We start from the raw sequence: 26,896 nt of genomic DNA, 5'->3' as shown, positions 1-26,896 counted from the left end.
TAATTACCATTTTGTTGTTGGTGTTGTTTTGGTGAGAACATTAAAACTCTACTCTCATTGCAGCTTTCAAGTATACAATACAGTATTAACTCCTGTCAGCATGTTGTATATTTGATTCTCAGAACTTATTCATATTATAACTGAAAGTGTGTACCCTTTGACCAACATCTCCCCATTTCCCCCATGCCACAGCTCCTGGAAACCACCATTCTATTCTGTTTCTTTTTCAATATTTTATATTCCACATGTAAGAGAGATCATATAGTATTTGTTTTTCTCTTTCTGAATTATTTCAGTTAGCATAATGTCCTCAGGGTCCATCTGTGTTGTCACAAAGGGCATAATTTCCCTTTTTATGGCTGAATAATCTTCCATTGAATGTATATGTGTATGTACACACACACACACACACCCCTCACATTTTCTTCATTCATTCATCTGTCTATGGGCTTCTAGATTGTTTCCATGTGTTGGCTATTGTAAATAATGCTGCAGTGGGTGTGGGAGAGCAGATGTCTCTTTGAGACAGTGATTTCATTTTATTTGGATATATACCTAGAAGTAGGATGGCTGGATCATACAGTTCTATTTTTAATTTTTTGAGGGACCTCCATACTGTCTTCCATTGTGGCTATGCCAGTTCACATTCCCACCAACAGTACACAGTGTTCTTTTTCTGCACACCTCACCAACAACTGTTACCTCTTGTCTTTTAGATAATAGACATTCTGACAGGTGTGAGATGATATCTTACTGTTGTTTTGATTTACATTTCCCTGATGATTTACATTACATTAATGTTGTTGAGCACATTTTCAAGTACCTGTTACCATTTGTATGCCTTTGGAAAAATGTCCATCCAGGTATTCTGTCCATTTTTTATTGGATTAAAAAAACATATTTTGGATATTAACTTCTTACCAGATATATGGTTTGCAAACATTTTTCCCTTTCTATAGCATGCCTTTTCATTTTGTTGATGTTTTCCTTTGCTGTGCAGGAACTTTTTAGTTTGATGTAGTCCCACTTTTTCTTGTTTATTTATTTCATGATATTTTTAACTCCAAAATTTCTATTTTTTAAATGACTTATATGTTTGTTGACTGTCTCATTTTTCTCTTGTATTATTTTATCTATATCATGAAATTGCTTATATGTGTTCTCTTGTAGCTCTATGAGCATCTTCAGAAAAATTATTTTGAGTTCTTTGTTGGGCAAGTCGTATATCTTTATTTATTTGGGGCCAATTACTGGGGATTTACTATATTCCTTTGGTGGAGTCATGTTTTCCTGATTCTTTGTGGTTCCTGTATTCTTGCATAGTTGTCTACACATTTGAAGAAGCAGTTAGCTGTTTTAGACTTCATGGACTGAGTTCAGTAAGGAAAGATCTTCAACTGCAGGTGGGGGGATGCTGAAGAGTGTCATGACCCATGTCTAATGGTGTGGGGCAAATGAGGGGGCATGTGGCAGAACCAGGTCTCAAGTATTGTGATTTGCCAGCTCAAGCCATTTCAGCCCACAGGATCAATTTCATGGTCTTTGGCAAATATTACAGGGGTCTTCAGAGACTTCAGAGGCTCTTGAGGTCCTTAGCATTGTTTCTAGGGTCAACTGCAAGGGACCAGAGCAATCAGTGATTTGGCCAGAGCTGGTGGTATACACAGTCTTGGCCAAGGGCCTCAGCAGGTGTGTGTGTAGTGGCAGTGGCCAGTTGTAAAAACATAGGTAGCAGTGTGGGCCAGGGAAGACATCCAGGGCTAAGCCAGTTGTGGGCACACAGATAGCTTGGGGAACCTGACTGTCTGTGTGCACTACTATGGCTTCTGGGGTTTTTTATAGCCATACAGCAGTGGAGGCTGGTAATAGGCTAGGGGTCTGTGGATAAATAGTTGGAGGGTTTAGCTACAGGTGAATGCAGTGGTGCAGGACAGTGACAGAAGACAGCCTCCTCTACAGAGGCCTGCAAACAGCTGCGAAGATTTGGCTATTGGCAGTGCTCTTCTATGACTGCATAGTCTCCCTCTGGGCATGTGCATGGCAGTAGAGGCTGGTGATGGGTTGAGTTGGAAGCATGCAGATGTATGAAAATGGAGGGGCTAGCCCTGAATGAGCGTATGGTGGTGGATGTTGGCCACGGGGATCTAGGCTGGTATTTTGCACTCCCATAGCCACACAGTCTTAGGTTTGCCGCTTGTGTGGTTCTTGGGCTCCAGTGGTGGTGGTAGTAGGTGTGTGTGGTGGGGACTGGGGGGAGACATTAGCCATTGCAAATACCTGTGGGACAAAATCCAGTGAAATTTGCGGGGTGTTCTCAGTGGTTGTGCTGGCCATTGGTTTCTTCAGTGATGAAAGCTGCTGTGGTCATCTGTGGAGCAGGTCACGGAACTACAGTCACTCACATCTGTGTGCTTATATTGGTAGGACCTGCTCTTTTTCCCTGTTCCTAGCTGTATTTATATGTCCCAGCTTTATCTGTCTCTGGGTGGGGTGAAACCTAAGCAGATCTTTTATGGAGTGGAGGAAATGCTAACCCAACTCTCTTTTTACATGCCAGGGGAATTCTTTCTATCTGGGAAATCCCAGTTTGGTGCTAAGTAATGATGGCTTGGGGGATAGGATGATGTAGGCAAAAAGAAGCTTTTATTCCTCTCATTTTAAAGCAGTTAATTTTTCTCAAGTTTTTTTGTTTCAGTGTGTGGCTAAAGTTTTTTAAGTGGACTCTGGAACTCTCCCTGAGTTGTTTTCATTCATGGAAAACTTTTTAATGGTTGATCTTTGTGGAAGCATGGAAGCTGGGTCTCCTACTCTGCCATTTGATACGTGTGAAAGAATTTTCATACCAAGTTGTTTTTTTTTTTGTAACAGCCCCCAAATTGAAGATCCTAAATATTTGTAGAGTAGGGTGGATAAACAAATTGTGGTTTATTTGTGGAGTGGAAAATCTTACCATAATGAAAAATTTTAAAATAGCTACTCAGAATACCATTAACTTTTGAAATGTGATATTGATTGAAAGAAGCAAGTCATAAACACAGGGAGTGCTTTCATTTGTTATAAATTAAAATCTGGGAAAATATGTTGGTTAAGGATATTAAAAAATATAGAAAAGATATAAAGATGAGAAAAAAAAAAAACAGGATAGTAAGTTGAAGGAAAGGGTTGTGAATAGGGAGGGACACATAAAGAGCTTCTAGGATATTGGCAATCCCAGGTATCCAGTTGCTGATCTTGAGTGGTGGTTTGGTGGATGCTTGCTTTGTAATTATTCATTAAAATGTAAATATATTTTTATGTATGATTCAGTAAGCATGATTATAAAATATAAAATAATACTAAGGGGATTAATTTCTTTTTTTTAAATATGAAATTTATTGTCAAATTGATTTCCATACAACACCCAGTGCTCATCCCAACAGGTGCCCTCCTCAATACCCATCACCCACCCCCCTCCCTCCCACCCTCCATCAACCCTCAGTTTGTTCTAAGTTTTTAAGAGTCTCTTATGTTTTGGTTCCCTCCCTCTCTAACCTCTCTTTTTTTTTTCCTTCCCCTCCCCCATGGTCTTCTGTTAAGTTTCTCAGGATCCACATAGGAGTGAAAACATATGGTATCTGTCTTTCTCTGCATGACTTATTTCACTTAGCATAACAGTCTCCAGTTCCATCCACGTTTCTACAAAAGGCCATATTTCATTCTTCTCATGGCCAAGCAGTACTCCATTGTGTATATAAACCACAATTTCTTTATCCATTCATCAGTTGATGGACATTTAGGTTCTTTCCATACTTTGTCTATTGCCAATAGTGCTGCTATAAACATTGGGGTGCATGTGCCCCTTAAATCAGAATTTTTGTATCCTTTGGATAAATACATAGTAGTGCAATTGCTAGGTCATAGGGTAGATCTATTTTTAACTTTTTGAGGAAGCTCTATACTGTTTTCTACAGTGGCTGCACCAGTTTGCTTTCCCACCAGCACTATAGCATTCTATTTTATGGTTATGTATTAATTTATAATTCTCCCATAGATGTTCATATAGGTAATTCCTATATTTCTGTTTCTATAGGGAGTAACTCCTGTTAGCATATTTGTATAAACATAAACATGGAAACAACATGCATTTTTAGGACTGGCTAAATGAATTATGGTCCATTCATAGCAATGGCTTTTAAATAGAAAAACTTTTTTAAAAATAAATATTTTTAAAAACTTTAAAAAATAGAATAGCATTTAAAAAGAATAGCTTTACATAAACTCTTAGAGACATTTTCCTTGAGATTTAAGGGGATACAAGATAAAAGCATTTTAATTTATATTTTACCCCATTTTTATAATCCATCTATGTACATGAATCCTAGATGCTATCTCTTAGAACTCATCCGAAGAGGAAAAAAACTATCCATTGATAAGTGATATGCATTAAATATTAATAATTTTTATCAATTCATTAATAAGATACAACAGCTTTTATAAAAGAGATAAAAGGGGTCCCCCTTCCTCCACAATATGCAGCTAAATCTCCTGTTACCATTTTAACTACGTCAAGCTTACCTCACAGGCCACCTTGTTAACCAGGGTACTCTTCTCAGGAAGAGGATCTTCACTGGAACATGTCAGTAAGACTTAGAAATGGAGGTGACTAGCTGGCTCAGTCAGTAGAGCATGCAACTCCTGATCTTGGGGTTGTGAGTCTAAGCCCCACATTGGGTGTAGAGATTATTACTATTAAAAATAAAAAAAAAATCTAAAAAATAAAAGAAATGGGTTTCCTGATTTTTTTTTTTTGGTTTTCAAATTATTCATAATAAGAACTTGAAGAATAACAATTGGTTGATTACTCAAGCTATTCCACCTGGTAATGGAAACATACTATTACCATCCGTAGATTCTATGATACTGGGTAGAAATTCCTGGGTAGAAATTAGTAGAGTCACAGATGGGGGCCTGTCTTAGTTTGGACTGCTCTAACAAAATACCACAGATTGAGTGGCATAAACAACAGAAATTTATTTCTCACGATTCTGAAGGCTGAGAAGTCTGAGATCAGTGTTCCAGTATGGTTGAGTTCTGGTGAAAGCTTTCTTCCTGGTTTGCAGATGGCTCTTTTCTTGCTGTATCCTCAAATGATGGAAAAGTAGAGAAAGTAAGCAGACTCTGTTGTCTCTTATATCTCATATGCCTACTGATTTAATTACCTCTCAGAGGCCCCACCTCCAAGTCTCATCATATTGGAGATTAGAGTTTGAACAGATGAATATTGGCCCATAGCAGGGCCTATTCTCCCTCTTGTGAAGTGTGATGGAAATAACAGTTTGTGTTCTTTATAATCCTTTACCATATCCAGGGCATAATTTTACATCACACCCTATGCTATTAGCAAATTAACCTTAAAAAGTCATATGGTAGGGGCACCTGGGTGGCTCAGTTGGTTGAGCATCCAACTCTTGATTTTGGCTCAGGTCATGATCTCACAGTTCATGGGTTTCAGTCCCGTGTCGAGTTCTGTGCTGACAGTGTGGAGCCTGCTTGGGATTCTCTCTCCCTTTCTCTCTGCTCTTCCCCTGCTTGCACACTGTCTGTCTCTCTCAAATAAATAAAGTTAAAAAAGGTGATATGGTATAATATTTTATGGAAACATTTTATGTTATTCTCCCTTGCCTATAAAAAATTCTAAATTTGATTCTTCAAAAGTTAACTTCTTTCAGTATACCCTTTGAATATTTAAGGAGTATTGATCCTCCTAAAGCAGTTTCTGATTTACTTGTTTTCTTTGTATATTTGACTTAGTTGGTTCCCATGATATATGTTGCACATTTCTACTTTTCCTATCTTTATTTCTGATGTTTGCTTGTCTTCCTACTAATTAAGGTCTGTCCCTTCCTTAAGACTCAGCTGATTTCTGTCCTTCTCCTTTCTCTTCTCAGCTCCTAAACATTTATTATATTTCTTTATACCACTATTTTGACATGTGGAATAGAAATAAATATAACTGATACTTAGGAACTGTGGAATGCTTCCATATTATTTAACATTATCCGTGTATGTTTATTTTATGTTTGGTTTATCTAGCAGCAAACTTAATGAAGGGACTGTCCTCTCATATGCTTTTTGTCACAAGATTGAAGAATCTTGTGTTATTACCCTGAGAGTTCATTGATTATATGGATTCTCATTATGCTGGTTTCTTTTTAAGTAGCATTTTAGTTAAACTTTTGAGTTATTTGATTCAGGTGGAAAACTTAACAGGCTTGTTAGGGTCTTCCCATAGACCTTATTGATTTAGCAGCATCATCCAAAGCAGTTTTTTCTTAGAATCTTAGAGTCCTCTTCTATGCAATGTTATAAGGAGTTCACACACACATTGACCTCAATCCAATTTTGTCACTTAATAGATGCATAGTTTTGATCATAGCTTTAACCTCTCTGAGGCTCAATTTATTTATTTGAAAATGGTAAGAATATCTTCTTTTTTGGTTATTTTGAAGATTAAAAGAATGTAAAGTAGCAAAGTGACATATTGGGTATTTAATAAAATGGAAACTATTTTTATCATAAGCATTTTGTTCTTTGGATACACATGTGACTTTGCTGTGTCTTCATGTTTGTCTAGTTCTCACACATATAGCAGTGAGTTATATCAGCGTAGAGGTATAAATTCGGCCATTTGTAATACCTTTGCATGTTTTCCCTTTTTTTCACAATAGAAACTGCTTGTTCACTGACTAACCGATTGAATGTCATGTTGAAAATGTTTGAAAAACAGTCACATATGTTGGAGAGGTAAGCTTTTAAAATAACTCCTTTTCCTAATTATGAAAATAAGTATACATTTATTTAAAAAAATTGGAAACAAGATTATTAAAAAAGTTTGGTGTTCTTATATAAATTTTTATGATATGTATAATTTAAAAATTTTTAATTATAATCATGTAGAATTTCAAATTGTATAGCCACAATAGAAAACAGTATGTCAGTTTCTAAAAAAAAAAAAAAAATTAAAGTACAATTACCCTATGATCCAGTAATTTCATTTCTAGATATATGCCCTGCAAAATTGAAATCAGGGTCTCAAAGATATTTATACACCCATGTTTACTGTAGCATTATTTACAGTAGCAAAGGGTGGAAGCAACCCAAGTGTCCAACAGGTAAATAGATAAATAAAATGTGATATATATATACAATGGGATATTTTTTAGTCTTAAAAAGAAAGAAATTCTGACATATGGTACAACATGAATGAACCTTGAGGACTTTATACTTAGTAAAATAACCCAATCACAAGAAGGCAAAGTTACATGATTTCACGTATATGAGGAACCAGAAATAGTCACTGTGGATTACCTATAGTTCTTTCAGGTGGCTAAGATTATATTAGTTACAAAATTGGTATGTTGAAAAAGCATGTCTTGTAGAATGAAATCACAAAGAAGTTTTTATTTGGACACTTTGGGTTCATTTATATTTGCTAATTGGGGCTCATTTTCCTCCTACTCCTGGACAAAAACTGAGGTAGGACCACGACTTTTTTGATCACTTTTAACTAATAATTAATTTAAATTTAATTTAGAAACACTGTACAAATTGGGAAGTTAAAATTCTATGTCAAATATTACAGTCAATATTTTAATTTTTATTCAAAGTTAAGACTTTTCTCCCTTTCCCCTCACCCAGTATCCCAGCTGGTGCCTCCTGGGGGTTATGATTAGCTTTTCTTTTTCATTACCTCCTTTCTGACTAACTAATTACAGTTTCTGTTCTCCATGTATTTGGGAAGGGAGGAAATAAAGGTAATGTATATAGGAAAAGTCTTACTTGACTGTCACTGCCTTCTTTTGCCATAATTACAGATAATACATACCAAATTTTCTAAGCATTCTTCTTATAGTGCCTCTCACTAGGCTTGAGATCAGGGCAAGCATATTCTCCTCTCAAGGGTTTGGATATGGCTCAAGACACCCAATAGCTACCTGCAGAGAAATACCCTTTCTAAATCTTCTTTCCTAACCCTTTTATATTGTCTATATCAGTGAAAGGTTTTAGTGCACTTTCTTGGCTGCCAACTTTTTTTAAGTGCAAATGGTCATCTGCCTCACCTATTACTATCACTGGGAGCTTAGGATCTCTGTAAATGCTTCCTTTAACAACTTGTTACAGTCACATCCTTGAAAATTCTGTTAAATATAGGGTGTGGCAAAAGTCTTAGCATAGTTTTAAACTTTAATAACTTCAGAACTATAATGATACAATTGTTCAAAAAATATTTTGAAATTTGATTATATATGTTTCTTTCACACTTATTTAAAAATTCTGAATAATAATTAAACTTTTTTTTCAGTTAAAGTTTTTTGTTTAGGTCAGCATTTTCCATATTCAGAGGGACTGCAACAAATTAATTTATTGTTCAAAGTTCACAAAACTAAGTATATTAAAGAAATGGAAATAATTAAACTTTCAAAGGTTTAATTTTTTTGTAAGTCTGTAGCATTTATATTTCTTTTTTTTTTTAATTTTTTTTTTTAATGTTTTTTATTTATTTTTGGGACAGACAGAGACAGAGCATGAACGGGGGAGGGGCAGAGAGAGAGGGAGACACAGAATCGGAAACAGGCTCCAGGCTCCGAGCCATCAGCCCAGAGCCCGACGCGGGGCTCGAACTCACGGACCGCGAGATCGTGACCTGGCTGAAGTCGGACGCTTAACCGACTGTGCCACCCAGGCGCCCCTGTAGCATTTATATTTCTGAGGTCATTAAAGCTAAAACTATACTAAAACTTTTAGAACATTCTCTGTTGAACTTCTACCATGTGACTGAGTGCTTGGGACAAAAATCCCAACTCAGATTAGTCCGAGCAAAAGACTTACTGAACCTCACAGCAGCACTATGGCTCAATCTCAGAAACAGTTATAAACCAGAACTTGAACACTTTGAAGATACTGTTGTTTCCTCTTTACATGAGCTTCATTTTCTTCTAGCGCAGATCTCTTCTTTCTTTCTATTTTCTTTTTTGTTTATTTTTTGCCTATAGGTGGGAATCCATGATTGCTGGCAATTCCTAAGGTTTAGTCTTTCAGTCACTCTGAAAGATAGTATTTGGATTTTCCAAATCTAAAAGTCCTAGGTGAGAAAATCATTGGTGCAACTTGGAGACAGGTTCCTATTTCTGAACTGACCAATCAACTGTAGTTAAAGACTTATGGTCCTATGAGCTCTCTCAGAAATTATATTGATTCAGAGGGGTATATTGATTCTGGTAGTTCCCAGAAAACGGAGGCGGGGGCTACTGAGATGCTCAGTGATGAGCATGTTAATATAGGATAACATAGGAAAAAGAAGTGTATTTCATTATTGTGTGTGAATTATACATTAGCATGACAGGGCAATTATCCTGGTCTTTTGGGAAGCTAATAGACTTATTCTTCAGGGTCTGGTCACTTCACTATCTAGGTGTTGCTCTGTGGATATTGGGAAGTGGAAAAGCAAGCATAGACCCAGTGGACCTTGAAAAGTTCTTTCTTCAATTATGGGAAAAATTGGGATTCCAATTAGAGATTGGATAATAGGACGGTTTGTGAAGGCATAATACCTCTTTGGTGAACAGAGTGCTGAGAGCTGGTGTCCAGTGTTGCGGATGTCAACATTGGTGAGAACATTGCCCATCGCCAGGATCATGTGTGGTCCTGAAGGCAAATAGGCCCATTAAGAAATCCATCATGAGGTTTTCTTTCTAATGAGACATAGGGGTCAGAAGTAAGGGTAGTAGACTGTCTTGCTTTTCAAGCTGTAGCCCCGTACATGTATCACAGGTAGTTGTAGTTATATCAAAGGAGGAGGAGTCATAGTGTCCAGGCAGGGCACTGGCAAGGTAAAAGTATCCATTTGGCCAAAACATAATGACAGCTTTTTTCTTCACACCTTCAAAAAACTAAATCTAATGTTGATTACAGCCCTAAATGTAAGAAAAAAAAACCGTACATATAGGTAAGGCATTTTACTCTATCAAAATTAAAAACATCTTATTCAAAGGAATCAAAGTTAAAAGATAAGCAGTGAACTGTGAGAAAATATTTGTGCATGTACAATAGAGTGGAGTGATAATAGGAATATATAATTCTTAAAAAAGGCAAAAAACCCTAAAAAATAGGCAAAGCAGGGGCACCTGGGGTGGCTCAGTCGGTTAAGCCTTGGACTCTGGTTTCTGCTCATGGTTTCATGGGTTAGAGCCCCACATTGGACTCTGTGTTGATGGTGTGGAACTTGCTTGGGATTTTCTCTCTCTCCCTGTGTCTCTGCCCCTCCCCCACTCATGGTGTCTCTCTCTTTCTCTCAAAATAAATAAACTTAAAAAAAAATAGGCAAAGCTTATAGATAATTTAAGGAAGAAACAAAAAAAAGTGGCCAATAAATGTTTTAGGGGATACTCAGTCTGACTTGTGATTAATGAAATACAGAGCAAAACAGCAGTGATGTATTTTTTTTGCCATTGGTTTAACAACAAGTAAACATTTTCCTATAACAAATCTTGATGGAGATGTAGTACAATGAATACTTTTAAAAAATCAGTACAATAGGAATTGCCCATTTTCCAGGACAATTTAGCAAAATTTACTTAAAAAATAGAGTTTTAAATCTATCTTAGATAAAGGAATATGTTCAAGGAGACATACGTAAAAAGGAACTTATCATATGCTTGTGACAATAGCAAAAAAATAGAATTCCAATTTTTGTTAGTAGGAGTATGGCCCAATAATCTATGATAAAAGGATTATATGAGAATACTATAAACAACTGTATGACAACAAATTAAATAACTTACATGATATGGACAAATTTCTAGAAGGATACAAACTAAATTGATTCAAGAAGAACTTGAAAATCTGAATGGAACTTTAACAATCGAAAAGAATTAATTTGTACTTAATTTAGTTTCCACCAAGAAATGCTCAAGCCAAAGGGCTTCAGTGGTGAATACTAGCAAATATTTAAAGAAGAATTAATACCATCCCTTCACAAGCTTTTCCAAAAAGTAGAAGAGGAGTTAACACTTAACTTATTTTGTGAGACAAGAATGTTATTATATTCTAATTACTAGAGTATTATTGTAACATCAAAATCAGACAATACTATCACAAGAAAAGAAAACTGTAGACCAATATGTTATGAATATGAATGCCAAAATTCTCAGCAAAACACTAGCAAATTGAATCCAGTATTATATAAAATGGATTACACACTACAAGCAAGTAGAATTTATCCCAGGAATGTAAAGTTGTTTTTTTTTTTTCTTGTAAAGTTGGTTTTAAATGCAAATATCAATTAATGTAATACCCAATACTGATTGAATGAAGGAGAAAAAAGATCACATGATCAGCTTACTAGACAAAGTAAAAGCATTTGACAAAATCCAAGCATTTCATGGTAGGAATATTTCACAAACTAGGAACAGAAGAGTGCTTCCTTAATCTGATCTAGGCTAACTACTACCAAAACCCATAGCTAACACTATACTTAATGGTGAAGGACTTAATAAATTCTAAGATCAGGAACAAGACAGGACATCTCACCACATCTATTCATCATTGTAGTACAAGTTCTATCCAGGGCAATTAGAGAAGACAAGGAGTGAAAGGTGTTCATATTGGGAAGGAAGAAGTAAAACTACTTTTTGTAGATGTCATGATCTTGTGTATAGAAAATCTTAAGGGATCTGCTAAAAACAATTTGAAGAAACAAATGAATTCATCTTTTGCATTACACGAGATTCATAAATAAAAATCAATTGTATTTCTATATACTAACTGTTATGGGTTGAATTGCTCCCCCCGCCAAAATTATGTTGAAGCTCTAACTCCCAGCACCTCATATTGAATTAATTAATTAACTAATTAATTAATTTTTTAAGTTTATTTAGTTTTGAGAGAGAGACAGAGAGAGTTAGCAGGGGAGGGCCGGAGAGAGGGAGAGAGAGAATCCCAAGCAGGCTCCACACTATCAGCACAGAACCTGATGTGGAGCTGAAACTCACCAACTGTGAGATCATGACCTAAGCTGAAACCAAGAGTAGGACGCTCAACTGACTGAGCCACCAGGGTGCCCCTGAACTTATTTTTAAATAGGGTCATTGTAGACGTAATTAGTTAAGATGAGGTCATACTGGGGTAGGATGGGCCCTTAATCCAATATGACTGGTATCCTTGTAATAATTGGAGAAGACAGTATAGAAAGAGGGAAGAAGTTACGGAGGCAGAGATTGGATTTGTGCTACTACAATCCGGAGAATACCAGGCACTACTAGGAGCTGAAAGAGGCAAACAAGGATTCTCCTCTAGAGGTTCTAGAAGGAGCATGGCCCTAACAACTGAATTTTAGATTTGTAGTCTCCAGAACTGTGAGAGCATAAAATATTTGTAGTTTTAAGTTACCCAGATTGTGATACTTTGTTACAGCAGCCCCAGGAATCTAATACACTAATGATGAACATTCCAAAAGTGAAATTAAAAAAAAAATCCATTTAAAATACCACCAAAGACAACAAGAATGAATTTAACAAAAGAAGTGTAAGACTTGTGCACTGAAAACTACAAAACATCATTGAAAGAACTTAAAGAAGACCTAGTTAAATGGATAGACATTCCATTTTCATGGACTGTTAGATTTAATAATCTTAAAATGGCAGTGTTCCCCAAACTGATCTAGAGATTCAATGCAATCTCTTTCAAAATGCCAGCTTTCTTATTGCATGAACTGACAAGCTGATCCTAAAATTCATGTGGAAATACAAGGAATCCAGAAGAGCCAAAGAAATCTTAAGAAGAACAAAGTTGAATGATTCACATTTAACTAATTTTAAAACTTAATACAGGCCTGTAGTAATCAAGACAATGTGGTATTGGCATAAAGTTATACCTACATACATCAATGGAATAAACTTGAATGTCCAGAAATAAACCCTTACATTTATGGTCAATTAATTTTTTAATAGTCTTTTAAAAATATTTTAATTTTAATTTTTTATTCAAGTATAATAAAAATACAGTGTTATATTTCAGGTGTACAATATGATGATTCAGTAATTCTATACATTACTCGGGGTACTCTTAATCCCCTTTATTTCAGCCATTTACCCACCCACCTCCTCTCTGGTAACCGCCAGTTTATTCTCTATATTTAGGGGTTTGTTTCTTGGTTTGTTTCTTTCTCTTTTTTTCCCTTTGTTTATTTATTTTGTTTCTTAAATTCCACATGAGTAAAATCATATGGTATCTGTCTTTGGCTTTCACTTAACACTGTACCTTCTAGATCCATGTTGTTGCAAATGGCAGGATTTCATTCTTTATATGGCTGAATAATCCACTGTATGTGTGTATATGTACATATACAAATGTCTTCTTTATCAAATTATCTATTGATGGAGACTTTTGCTACTTCCATAGTTTGGCTATTGTAAATAATGCTGGAATAAATATAGGGGTGCATCTACTATTCAAATTAGTATTTGTGTATTCTTTGGTTAAATACCCAGTAGTGTAATTACTGGATTGTAAGATAGCTCTATTTTTAATTTTTTGAGGAATCTCCATACTGTTTTCCACAGTGGCTACATCAGCTTGCATTCCACCAAAAGTACACAAGGGTTTTTTTTTTTTCTCTACATCCTCATCAGCACTTGTTATTTCTTGTGTTTTTGATTTTAGCCATTCTAACAGATGTGAGGTGATATCTAATCATGGTTTTGATTTCCATTTCCCTGATGATTAGTGATGTTGAACATCTTTTCATGTGTCAGTTTTCTATGCTTATGTCTTTGGAAAAATGTCATTCATGTACTTTGCCCATTTTAAAATCAGATTATATATTTTTTGGTGTTGACTTGTATAAGTTCTTTATATATTTTGAATATTAATCCTTTATTGGATATATCATTTGTGGAAAGGATAGTCTTTTTAATAATTGGTACTTAGGCAACTGGATATCTATGTGCAAAAGAGCCTTTTAGAAGAAACACAGGAATAAATCTTTGTGACGTTGAGTAATGTAATGGTTTTTTAAATAGGACACCAAAAGTACAACCAACAAAAGAGAAGAAAATAGATAAGTTGACTTTCATAAAATTAAAAACCTTTGTACTGCAAATGATACATTAAGCATATGAAAAGACAACACCTAGAATGTGAAAACTATTCGCAAATCATATATTTGATAAGGAACTTGTATCCAGACTATATAAATAATTCTTATACCTGCATAATAAGAAGATAAATAACACAATTTAAAAATGGACAAATAATCTGAAAAGACGTTTTCTGAAGCAAGATATACTAATGGCTTATAAGCACATGAAGTGATGCTGAACATCATTAGTCTTTAGGGAATTTCAAATAAAAATTACAATGATATACCACTTCACATCGATTAGGATGGCTGTAATAAAAAAAGATGACAATAACAATTGTTGGCAAGGATTTAGAGAAATTGGGACCCTTATACGTTGCTGGTGGGAATTGAAGTGGTGTGTCTGCTATGGAAACCAGTTTGTCAGTTCCTTAAAATGTTAAATACAATGTCAATATATGACCCAGCAATTCTGTTCCTAGGTTTATACCTGAGAGATGGAAAACCTATGTACAAGCAAAAACTTGTACATGGATATTCATAGTAGCATTATTCATAATAGCCCCAAAGTGGAAATAATCTAAATGCCTATATGGATTATGGATAAATCAAATGTGTACAATGGAATAATATTTGGCAGTACCAAGGAACATAGTACTGATATATGCTACAACATGGATGAATCTTGAAAACAGTACACTAAGTGTAATAAACCAGTTCCAAAAGACCACATATAATTTTATTTGTATGAAATATCCAGAATAGGCAAATCTATAGATATAGGAAATAGATTAGTGCCTGCCAGGTTTGGGGACAGTGTTGGGAAGAATAGGGAGTGACTGCTAATTGGTACAGGGTTTCTCTTTGAGGTAATCAAAATGTTCTAAAATTAAACAGTGGTAATAGTTGCTCAACTTGGTGAATATATGAAAAAACATTGAGCTGTATACTTTAAATGAGTGAATTGTATGGTATGTTAATTATATCTTAAAGCTTTATACAATTTGGATTATAATAAGTAACTCATTTGTCCAAAATAAAAATCTATAGTTTACCCATACCTTGGAACAGTTTTTGGCAAACTTCAGCCCATGAGTCAAATCTAGCCAAGTCCTTTCATTTTCCTATCATTTATGCCTGGTTTTGCAGAGTTGGGCAGTGGTGACAGTTCATCTGGCCTGTAAAGTCTAAAATATTTACTATCTGGCTCTTTATAGAAAAAGTTTGCTAAATCCTGCTATGGAATAAGAAGTGGTACTTAAAAGGAGTGAGATACATCTATGTTTACCAATATAAATAGATCTCAGACATTGTGTGAAGTGAAAATAATAAGTTTAGGACAATATATACATTGCTGTAATTTACATGAAAAAGAAAACAAGGCAGTCACCCAACCCACTAACAAAAATTATAGAATCAAATAGATATATGTAGTATTATATAAATGTATTGAACAGGTTCTGAAAAGATACACAGAAATCTAATAATATCTCTAGAGAGAGCACTGGATTTTTGGAATAATGGTCAAAGTGTATTCTAACATTATTTATATTATTTTTAATTTTTTCAAAGAAAATATATAAGTATGTTACATAAATAAAAATATGAATGTAAAATGATAATACATTACAGATATTTTTGGTTTGTTTTTCAGAGCTATGAATGATCAAGGTTTGTTAGAGGATGTAAGTATAGCACTCTCAGTTTGAAATTGCACTCTGCCTGTGAAAATATTAGAGTCTAGAAATTGTCAGGATGCATAATCTTCAATAAAGGTTTAGTGCTTCCTCAGTTTATTCAAGAAATTTCTATGTATATGTGAGCTGGAAAGCTTTGTCTTTTTTTATTTTACTAGACCTTATTGTCACTCAAAAACACTTCACTTCTAAAATATTGAACTATAATACCCCATGTTCTTCTACATTTCCATTTATTGTTACTTCTAGCTCCTTTGCCTCTTTCAGCCCCAATTGTAGTTCATTATGCAGATTAATATCAATGGTTCATTATTTCATGAGTTCATGGAGACTTTCTTACTTTAATAATTAAGTGCCCAAATAGCTTCTCTGTGATGAAACATATGATTTTCTTTTTTTTTTTATTTTTTTTTTTATTTTTTTTATTTATTTATTTTTTGGGACAGAGAGAGACAGAGCATGAACGGGGGAGGGGCAGAGAGAGAGGGAGACACAGAATCGGAAACAGGCTCCAGGCTCCGAGCCATCAGCCCAGAGCCTGACGCGGGGCTCGAACTCACGGACCGCGAGATCGTGACCTGGCTGAAGTCGGACGCTTAACCGACTGCGCCACCCAGGCGCCCCCTGATTTTCTTTTTTAAAAAAATATTTATTTATTTTTGAGAGGGAGAGGGAGAGAGAGAGAGAGTCATTGTCATTTAGAGAGAGAGAGAGAATCCAAAGCAGGCTCTGCATTGTCAGCACAGAGTCTAACATGGGGCTCGAACTCAGGAACAGTGAGATCATGACCTGAGCTGAAGTCTGGCACTCAACCTACTGAGCCACCCAGGTGCCCCTGTATGATTTTCATTATTACTAAAATTATATTCTTTGTTTTTAGAAATACAAAGAAATGCAAAGTAATTTCCAAGTGTTACTAGAGGAGAAATTGGTGCTGGAAAATGAACTACAAAAGTTGAAGACTACAGAGGTTAGTTCAATTTTAGTGTCTGAAAATGGAAGAATACCTAAAAAGCCTTATTTTTGTAGGACAGACATCAAAGATATATTTAAATGTTTTATAACACATTTTTGATATTAATTATAGATAATAGCTATTCTGTGAAAGTAAAATAACGCTATTTTCTAAATTACCAAATTAGCTATTAAAACCAGATACTATGAAAAACAGACATAAAATTTAAACATTCCACAAGACATTTCTAGGCCAAATATTTATTTATTAAAATATCAACAAATTAGATTTTTCAAATATATTTTATTTTTTAAAGGTTTTTAAAAATTCTAGTTATTTAACATAAAGTATATTAGTTAAGCTGTACAATTTAGTGATTTAACCCTTACATGCAACACCTGGTGCTGATCACAAGTGCGCTCAGTCCTCATCACCTATTTAACTTGTCCTGTACGCACCTCCTCTTTGGTAACCATCAATTTGTTCTTTATAGTTAAGAGTCTGTTTCTTAGTTTTCCTCTCTCTGTTTTAACCCATGATCCTTTGTTTTGTTTCTTAAGTTCCACATATGAGTGAAATCCTATGGTATTTTTCTTTCTCTGACTGACTTATTTTGCTTAGCATAATACTGTCTTGTTGCAAATGGCAAGAATTCATTCTTTTTTAATGGCTGAGTAATATTGCACTGTATATATCTATATCTATATATCTATATCTATATCTATATATCTATCTATATCATCTATATATCTATCTAGATATGGATATAGATATAGATATACATATAGATATGCTATATATAGATATGGGGTGTGTGTATATATATATGTATATATATGTGTATGCATATGTATATGTATATATATGTATATATATATATGCACACACACACACACACACACACACACACACACACACACACCCCATATCTTCCTTATTCATTCATCAGTCAGTGGACATTTGGGCTCTTTCCATAATTTGGCTCTTGGTTGATGATAGAGGTGCATGTATCCCTTTGAATTCCTATTTTTGTATTCTCTGGATAAATATCTAGTAGTGTAAATAGTGGATCATAGGGTAGTTTTATTTTTAACTTTTGAGGAACCTCCATGCTCTTTTCCAGAGTGGTTGCACCAGTTTGCATTCCCACCAACAATGCAAGAGGGTTCCCCTTTCTCTGCATCCTCACCAACACCTGTTGTTTCTTATGTTGTTAATTTTAGCCATTCTGACAGATATGAGGTGGTACCTCATTGTAATTTTGATTTGTATTTCCCTGATGATGAGGGATGTTGAGCATCTTTTCATGTGTCTGTTGGCCATCTGGATGTCTTCTTTGGAAAATGTCTATGTCTTCTGCCCACTTTTTAACTGGATTATTTATTTTGGGTATTGAGTTTTATAAGTTCTTTATACATTTTGGCTACTAAGCCTTTATCAGGTATGTCATTTGCAAATATTTTGTTCCATTCTGTAAATTGCCTTTTAGTTTTGTTGATTGTCTCCATCACTGTGCAGAAGCTTTTTATCTTGATGAAGGCCCAGTAGTTTATTTTTGTTTTTGTTTCTGTTGTCTCAGGTGATGTGTGTACTAAGACCTTGCTACGGGTGAGGTCAAGGAGGTTCCTGCTTGTTTCTCCTCCAAGACTTTTTTTCCTTTCTCATATTTAGATCTTTCATCCATTTTGAATTTTTGTGTATAGTGTAAGAAAGTGATCCAGTTTCATTCTTCTGCATGTCACTGTCCAGTTTTCCCAACACCATTAGTTTTCTCCTCTAGGATTTTGATGGTTTCCTGTCTCACATTTAGGTCTTTCATCCATTTTCAATTTATTTTTGTGTATGGTGTAAAAAAGTGGTCCATTCTTCCAGCACCATTTGCGGAGGAGACTATCTTTTTTCCCATTGATTATTCTTTTCTGCTTTGTCAAAGATTAGTTGACCATACAGTTGTGGGTCCATTGTGGGTTTTCTATTCTGTTCCATTGATCTATGTGTCTGTTTTTGTGCCAGTACCATAATGTCTTGATGATACAGCTTTGTAGTACAGCTTTAAGTCTGGAATTGTGATGCCTCCCACTTTGCTTTTTCTTTCTTTCTTTTCTTTTTTTTCTCTTTGCAACATTACTTTGGATGGTTGGGGTCTTTTGCGGTTCCATACAAATTTTTGAATTGTTTGTTTTAGCACTGTGAAAAATGTTGTTGGTACTTTGATAGGGATTGCATTAAATGTGTAGATTGCTTTGGATAGTATGGACATTTTAACAATGTTTGTTCTTCCAATGCATGAGCATGGAATATTTTTTCATTTCTTTGTGTCTTCAGTTTCTTTCACAAGTGTTCCTTAATTTTCAGAGTACAGATCTTTTGCTTCTTTGCTTAGGTTTATTAATGGGTATCTAATGGGTTTTGGTGCAATTGTAAATGGGATCAATTTCTCAATTTCTGTTTCTGTTGCTTCATTACCGGTGTACAGAAATGCAACCGATTTCTGTACATTGATTTTGTATCCTGCAACTTTGCTGAATTCATGTATTAGTTCTAGCAATTTTTTGGTGGAGTCTTTCAGGTTTTCTGCATAGAGTATCATGTCATCTGCTAAGAGTGGAAGTTTGACTTCTTCCTAGCCAATTCGGATGCCTTTTTTTCTTTATGAAAATGAGGCAAGGACATCCAGTACTATGTTGAACGGTGTTGAGAGTGGACATCCCTGTCATGTTCCTGAACTTAGGGGGAAATCTCTCAGTTTTTCCCCATTGAGATGATATTAGTGGTGGGTCTTTCATATATGGCCTTTATGATGTTGAAGTATGTTCCTTCTATCCCTACTTTCTTGAGGGCTTTTATCAAGAATAGATTCTTTATTTTGTCAAATGCTTTTTCTGCATCTATTGAGAAGATTATATGGTTCTTATCCTTTCTCTTATTAATGTGATGTATCATGTTGATTGATTTACAAATATTGAACCAACCCTGCAGCCCTGGAATAAATCCCACTTGATCATGGTGAATGATGCTTTGTATGTGCTGTTGTATTTGATTTACTAGTATCTTTTTGAGAATTTTTGCATCTGTGTTCAGCAGGGATATTGGCCTGTAATTCTCCTTTTCAGTGGGGTCTTTGCATGGTTTTGGAATGAAGGTAGTGCCTGCCTAATATAATGAGTTTGGAAGTTTGCCTTCCGTTTCTATTTTTTGGAACAGTTTGAGAAAAATAGGTATTAACTCTTTAACTGTTTGATAGAATTCCCCTGGGAAGCCATCTGGCCCTGGACTCTTGTTCGTTGGGAGATTTTTGATTACTAATTCAATTTCTTTGCTGGTTATGGGTCTTTTAAAATTTTATATTTCTTCCTGTTTCAGTTTTGGTAGTTTATATGTTTCTAGGAATTTTATCCATTTTCTTCCAGATTGCCTAATTTGTTGGCATATAATTTTTCATAATCTCTTTTAATTGTTTGTACTTCTGTGGTGTTTGGTCATGATGTCTCTTTCTTTTGAGGTTTTATTTATTTGGGTCCTTTCTCCCCCCCTCCCTCTCTCTCTCTCTCGCTTTTTAATAAGTCTGCCTAGGGATTTATTGATTTTGTTAATTCTTTCAAAGAACTAGCTCCTAGTTTTGTTGATCTGTTCTAATGTTTTTTTTTAAATTCCTATTTCATTTATTTCTGCTCTAATCTTTATTATTTACCTTTTTCTGTTTGTTTTAGGCTTTATTTGCTGCTCTTTTTCCAGCTCCTTTAGGTATAAGGTTAGATTGTGTATTTGAGACTTTTCTTGCTTTTTGGGTAAGGGCTGTATTGCTATATTCTCCCCTGTTATGACCACCTTTGCTGCATCCCAGAGGTTTTGGACTGTTGTATTTTCATTTTCATTGCTTCCATGCATTTTTTAATTTCTTCTTTAATGTTTTATATTTTTTTTTTGAGAGAGAGAGATAGATAGGGAGGTAGTGAGCGAGCTGGAGCAGGGGAGGGGCAGAGAGAGATGGGGCAGAATATTTGAAGTGGGCTCTGTGCTGACTGCAGAGAGCCTGATGTAGGGCTCAAACTCATGAACCATAAGATCATGACCTGAGCTGAAGTTGGGTGCTTAACTGACTGAGCCTCCTGGCACCCCTATTTCTTCTTTAATTTCCTCGTTAGCCCATTCATTCTTTAGTAGAATGTTCTTCAACCTCCATGTGTTTGTGGTCTTTCCAAAATTTTTCCTGTGGTTGATATCAAGTTTCATAGCATTGTGCAGTCTGAAGATACCCATGGTAGGATCTCAATATTTTGTACTGGTTGAGGGCTGATATGTGACCCAGTATGTGATCAATTCTGGAGAATGTTCTGTGTACACTTTAAAAGAATTTGTATTCTTCTGCTTTAGGATGAAATACTCTGAATATATCTTTTAAGTCTATCTTGTCCAGTATGCCATTCAAAACCATTGTTTCCTTGTTGGTATTCTGCTTACAGGATCTGTCTATTGTTGTAAGTGTGTTGTTAATGTCCCCTACTATTCTTGTATTATTATCAATGAGTTTCTTTAAGTGTTTTTTTACTAATATATTTGGCTGATTTCAAGTTGGGAGCATAAATATTTAAAATTGGTATATCTTTTTGTTGGGTAGACTCCTTTATTATAATGTAGTGCCCTTCTTCATCTCTTATTACAGTCTTTGGTTTAAAATTGAGTTTGATATAAGTATGGCTACTCCACCTGTCTTTTGAAATCCATTAGCAAGAAAAATGGTTCTCTGTACCCTCACTTTCAATCTGGAAATGTCTTTGGTTCTAAAATGAGTCTCTTGTAAGCAGCATATTGATAGGTATTATTTTTGTATCCATTCTTATACCTTATGTCTTTGATTGGAGCATTTAGTCCATTTGCATTCAGTCATTATTGGTAGGTATGAATTTAGTGCCATTGTATTACCTGTAAAGTCAGTGTTCCTATAGATTGTCTCTGTTCCTTTCTAGTCTTTGTTGCTTTTGGTCTCTCTTTCCTACTCAGAGTCCCTTTTAACATTTCATGTAGAGCTGGTTTAGCATTCACAAAACTCCTTTAGTTTTTGCTTGTCTTGGAAAATCTTTCTCTCTCCTTTTATTCTGAATGACAGCCTTGCTGTATAAAGTATAAATGTTTCAGATTTTTATGCTATTTTAATTGCTATCTTTTAAACTGTCATTAGAGAAGTGTAATAAATTTTGTTTACTTAATTTTGTATCCAAAGTATATGTGACTAATAATAGCCTAAATTTTCTTGCTTTCCAATTGTAATACTATTTCTTTTTCTTGCCTGGCTAAACTGGCAAAGACCTCTAGAATGATATTGAATAGACATGATGAGAGTAGGTATTTTTCATTTGTTCCTGATTTTAAAAGGAAATATTCTTGTTTCTATGGTCATTCTGCCTGCTCTTTCTTTCTCTTTCAATATTGTTCATCAGGTTAAAATATTTTTCTTCTTTTCATAATTTGCTAAATATTTTTTTTTATGCTCCATAAAATTCTTTCAGCTTCTGCCTACTTCCCAATTCTGAAACCACTTCTACATTTTTAGTTATATGTTACAATAGCACCACACTTCCAGGTAACAAAATCTTTATTACTTTTTAACTTGCTGCTCAATTGCTTGTTTTATAGTAAAGGGTTTACAGTCTTGTTTTAAAACTTTACTTAAGAACCTTTAAGACTGTACTTAAGAACCTTAAGATAATGTGCTTTGTCCTTTTCCAGCCTGAGTACCACTATTTTCATACATTTTACTACTATGGTATAAGCTGCACAACACATTGTTATTAGTTTAGCTGTAAACTATTACCTTTTAAAGAGATTTACATAATAAGGAAAACAGTCTTTATATTTATTTACTCATTTAATTATCATTTATGTTGGTCTTTAATTTGTATATTTCCTTATTTCTGTCTAGTGTCATTTTTCTTGTGCTTAAAGGATTCTTCATAATTTTTGTTATTGTTGTTCAGGTCTGCAGCTGATTCATTCTTTCAACTTTTTGAATTCTGAAAAAACTTTTTTCTTTTGTATTCAGTTTTAAAACATATTTTCTCTGGACGAAGAATTCTAGGTTGGCTGGTTCTTTTCTTCTAGTACTTTAAAGAGTTTCTTTTTTATCTTCTGGCTTGCATTGTTTCTGAAAAGTCTGCTGTCCACTTTATTTTATATATAATCTACTTTCCTCCTCTGCTTTTAAGATTTTATCTTCATCATTGCTTATAATTTTATTATCATATGTCTTAGAACTAGTTTTCCTTATATTTTTTGTGGGTTTGTGAGCATAAAGTTTTGTCAAATTTGAAAGTAAAAATTGTCCATTGTTTCTTCAAATATTTATTTTCTTTGCTCACTTCTTCTCTCCATTATGTACTGAAATTACAAGTATATTTGTCCACTTGAAGTTTTCTCACAAGTAACTGATGATCTGTTCATTACTTTTAGTCTTTTTTCCTTTCATTTTTAAAGTATTTTTGATGGCCAATGTATATTAGATTTTTCTGTATAAGAAATATATCCCCAAACTCATATTTAAACTAGAAAGTTACCTGGAGACCTTAAGAATTCCATTGCAATTAATTATTATACTGGTTTTTTCATATTTTATGAGGATTATTACACTTTGTGTTTAACTTGTGAGAACTTTGCCACTATGGTGAAGTTGTATCTTTTGGGAGTTGTTGTATAAAACAGGAAATAAACACCTAATGCCTTAATAGGTCTCTATTATTAAGCTCATCTACAAATTTCAGTAATCTAATTGTTAATTTTTTTCTCAACTTTCTTGTATAAAATAATCTATTACTACATAGTCATTCAATAATACTTTAAAATATGTGGTTGGTTCTGCTGTAATATTTGTTTTGAAATGCAAATTTGTTCTAACACAAACAATTTGAACATAATATGAATTTTACATGTGTTTATGCACAAATTCATCTGCTAAAAGTACTAGGTAAAAGGAGAAAGCAGACTCTGCACACTGTATTCATTCACCATGTTTGTAGTGTACCACACCAGTCCACATCTGTCATTACAACTTTTTATGTGATTTCAGATCATCCTTCTTCCTAAACTACACGATAACAATTTGCAACCTATTCGATGATCACTTCCACAAACACACCTCATGTCTTTCTCAAAATAAAGAACTATATTTCTCATACTATGTGTTTCTCAAATCATCTAACTTTGTAAAATGGAACTGTTTTTATTAGGTTTCTATTTTTAAAAAATGTATCATTGACAATGTTTGTTGCATGCTGGGCACCTTACCTCATTTCTCTCGTATATCCTGCAGTCTTTAGTGCATGAGTTTTCATAGATGATTTTCAGGAAGATATGTATATATTAGAGAAGACCTGGCTGTAATTTGTCAGGGGAATTTACTTCTTTTGATATGTATTAACTTATATACAACTTACATTCAGTAGAGTACCATAACAAGCATTCTGATTGTATCCTTAATTTTGTTATGCTTCTTTTTAGATAATTTTTCTTGAGACATAGTATAGTGATTCTCAAAGTAAAATGGAAATCTTAGTAATGCATATTATCTTTTATTTCCCTCTAATTATTGTCTCATTAACTGTTTGTTTCTGGCTTATATAAAATTACACAGAAAGCAAAGTCTACATATGATCGAACAAAGAAAACTATAAAAATGGAGAAGAAAAAAGACAAAAGAAAATCTGAGGATACAGAAGAGTAAGATATAAAGCTACATGTTTATATTTTTTCCTTGTTAATTTACATTTTCATTTTATACAAACAATTTGAGGTCATATAAACATAACTTTTAACAGGTTTCTAAAAAATGTAACACTACGTAATACCATAGTTTTATAAGCAGACCAGGATATGACGGAGGAAGAGGGCTGGGAAAGGAAGAACAAAGAACTAAAGGTAGGTTAGGAGAATGAACCAGATAGTCAGGAATAAGTAAACAGAGTTAAATCTGTAAATCATTTTAGGGACAGAGGATTTACATTATTTCCTTGATGGTTTAGCTAGTGATTTGTGATTTGTATATTAACTCCTCAGTCTGGGCTATTCTTTTTTTTTTTTCTTGATTATACTTATTTTGTGAAAGGAATGATCTATTTTTTATGCATGTGGATTATTGTAAAGTGGCCTTTTTAAGTGAATATCTCTTTAATAATATAAATTTATTTTTTTGCATTTTGTATTTGCTTTAGTCAAACCCTAATATGGGGTGCCTGGGTGGCTCAGTTGGTTAAGTGTCCCACTTCCGCTCAGGTCATGATCTCACGGTTCATGAGTTTGAGCCCTGCATCGAATTCTGTGTTGACAACTGAGAGCCTGGAGCCTGCTTCATATTTGGTGTCTCCCTCTCTCTCTGCCCCTCCCTCATTCATGCTCTGTCTCTCTTTCTCTCTCAAAAATAAATAAACATTTAAAAACCCCTAATATAAATACATAATTTTAAAAAGGAACTGTGAATTCAATCTTTATAGAGTTTTATAAATTCTGAAAAGAAATTCATTGGATAAGTAGCCTTGACCTTTGTCTCAGAGAGGAAAAGATGACTACTTTCTTTCTTTTTTTTTCTTTTGCTCATTTGTTTTGTTTCTTTAATTCCACATATGAGTAAAATCATATGGTATTTGTCTTTCTCTGAATGGCTTAGTTCACTTAGCATAATACTAAGCTCCACCCACATTGTTGCAAATGGCAAGATTTCATTCCTTTTTTTTTTAATTTATTCAACATAGATTTATTGAGAGCTTGTTTTGTGGAAGCACTGCTGTAGGTCCTGGGATATATTAGTTACCAAAATATCAGTTTTTTCATCTTCTTAAACAATAGAACATTGCCATGATTTTAATGACTAACTTCTGGATAAAGGAGGACCCATATCAAAAAGGAAAAATCCCCTCTTGATGCTCTGAGGTCCGGTTTAAATTCCCAAAAGGCAGAGTGCCTAGGTGGCTCAGTCAGTTAGGCAATGAACTTCAGCTCAAGTCATGGTCTCAAACTACTTTGTGAATTTGAGCCCCGCTGTCAGCACAGAACCTGCTTTGGATCCTTTGTCTCCCTCTCTCTCTCATCCCCTCCCCTGCTCACACTCTTTCTCTCTCTCAAAAATAAATAAACATTAAAAAAAAAAATTTCCCAAAGGCAATTGTCAGGTTGCAGTTATGGTCCAGGCTAGCCAGCCCCTAAAGCTAACTTCTCGTGGAAAATCAACATGTTGAGTCTATTTAGAAAAAGTTGTGGGAACAAAGATTTAGCATTTCCAATCCTCTGACTCATGAATACAAAATTATAACCTCTTTGTTTCTATTTGTAACCTCCAAAAAATCTAATCTAGCTAATTCCATAGAATTAGACATTACAAGATTTGAAATGGATATGTTTCAAGATTTTCCTGGTTGTTTCTAATTTAAATCCTATCAATTTAAGATTTCCCCAGCCCTACCTCCATCCTTCCTTGATTGCATCTAAATGTACAGGTACTTGTCTGATATCATGGCATTGAAAACAGGTGTCATGTTATAGATTGAGCTCTCTCCCTGCTGTATTCTTCTGAGTTGTTTGATCCTCTAGTTTTCTGGTTGTTTCCTGGTGCCACTATCAGTTTTTTTTGAACTAATACTTAATATTATTTTTTAAACTTTACATCCAAATTAGTTAGCATATAGTGCAATAATGATTTCAGGAGTAGATTCTTTAATGCCCCTTACCTTAATGCCCAACGCTCTACACCCCCTCTAGTATCATTCCCACACCCCTCTAGTATCCTTCTGTTTGTTCTGCATATTTATAAGTCTCTTATGCTTTGCCCCCTCCCTGTTTTTATATTATTTTTGTTTCCCTTCCCTTATGTTCATCTGTTTTGTCTCTTAAAGTCCTCATATGAGTGAAGTCATATGATTTTTGTCTTTCTCTGACTAACTTCACTTAGCATAATATCCTCCAGTTCCATACACATAGTTGCAAATGGCAAGATTTCATTCTTTTTGGTTGCCGAGTAATACTCCATTTTATATATATATATATAATATATATAATGTATATATATATAAACATATATGTATATATATATATATAAACTATATATGTATATATATATAAACACACACACACACACACACACACACA

General features: G+C 34.4%; 1 protein-coding gene across 7 annotated transcripts in view; it reads left to right on the top strand.

The window, feature by feature from the left end:
* LOC131483416 (coiled-coil domain-containing protein 7-like) overlaps positions 1-26,896 on the top strand; it is a 282,146-nt gene that overhangs the window by 63,332 nt on the left and 191,918 nt on the right. For all 7 annotated transcript variants that reach the window (XR_009247653.1, XR_009247654.1, XR_009247648.1 and 4 more), the window contains 4 exons: positions 6,708-6,783; positions 15,771-15,801; positions 16,694-16,783; positions 24,393-24,478. Coding sequence is in view for 1 of the 7 variants with exons in the window: in XM_058681527.1 (XP_058537510.1) it covers positions 6,708-6,783; positions 15,771-15,801; positions 16,694-16,783; positions 24,393-24,478 (283 nt within the window). In the remaining 6 variants the exon portion in view is untranslated. The remainder of the gene's footprint in view (positions 1-6,707; positions 6,784-15,770; positions 15,802-16,693; positions 16,784-24,392; positions 24,479-26,896) is intronic.

This window comes from Neofelis nebulosa, chromosome 8 (assembly GCF_028018385.1).
Source record: "Neofelis nebulosa isolate mNeoNeb1 chromosome 8, mNeoNeb1.pri, whole genome shotgun sequence".
NCBI lineage: Eukaryota > Metazoa > Chordata > Mammalia > Carnivora > Felidae > Neofelis > Neofelis nebulosa.
This window is presented reverse-complemented; position numbering and strand designations above follow the sequence as displayed.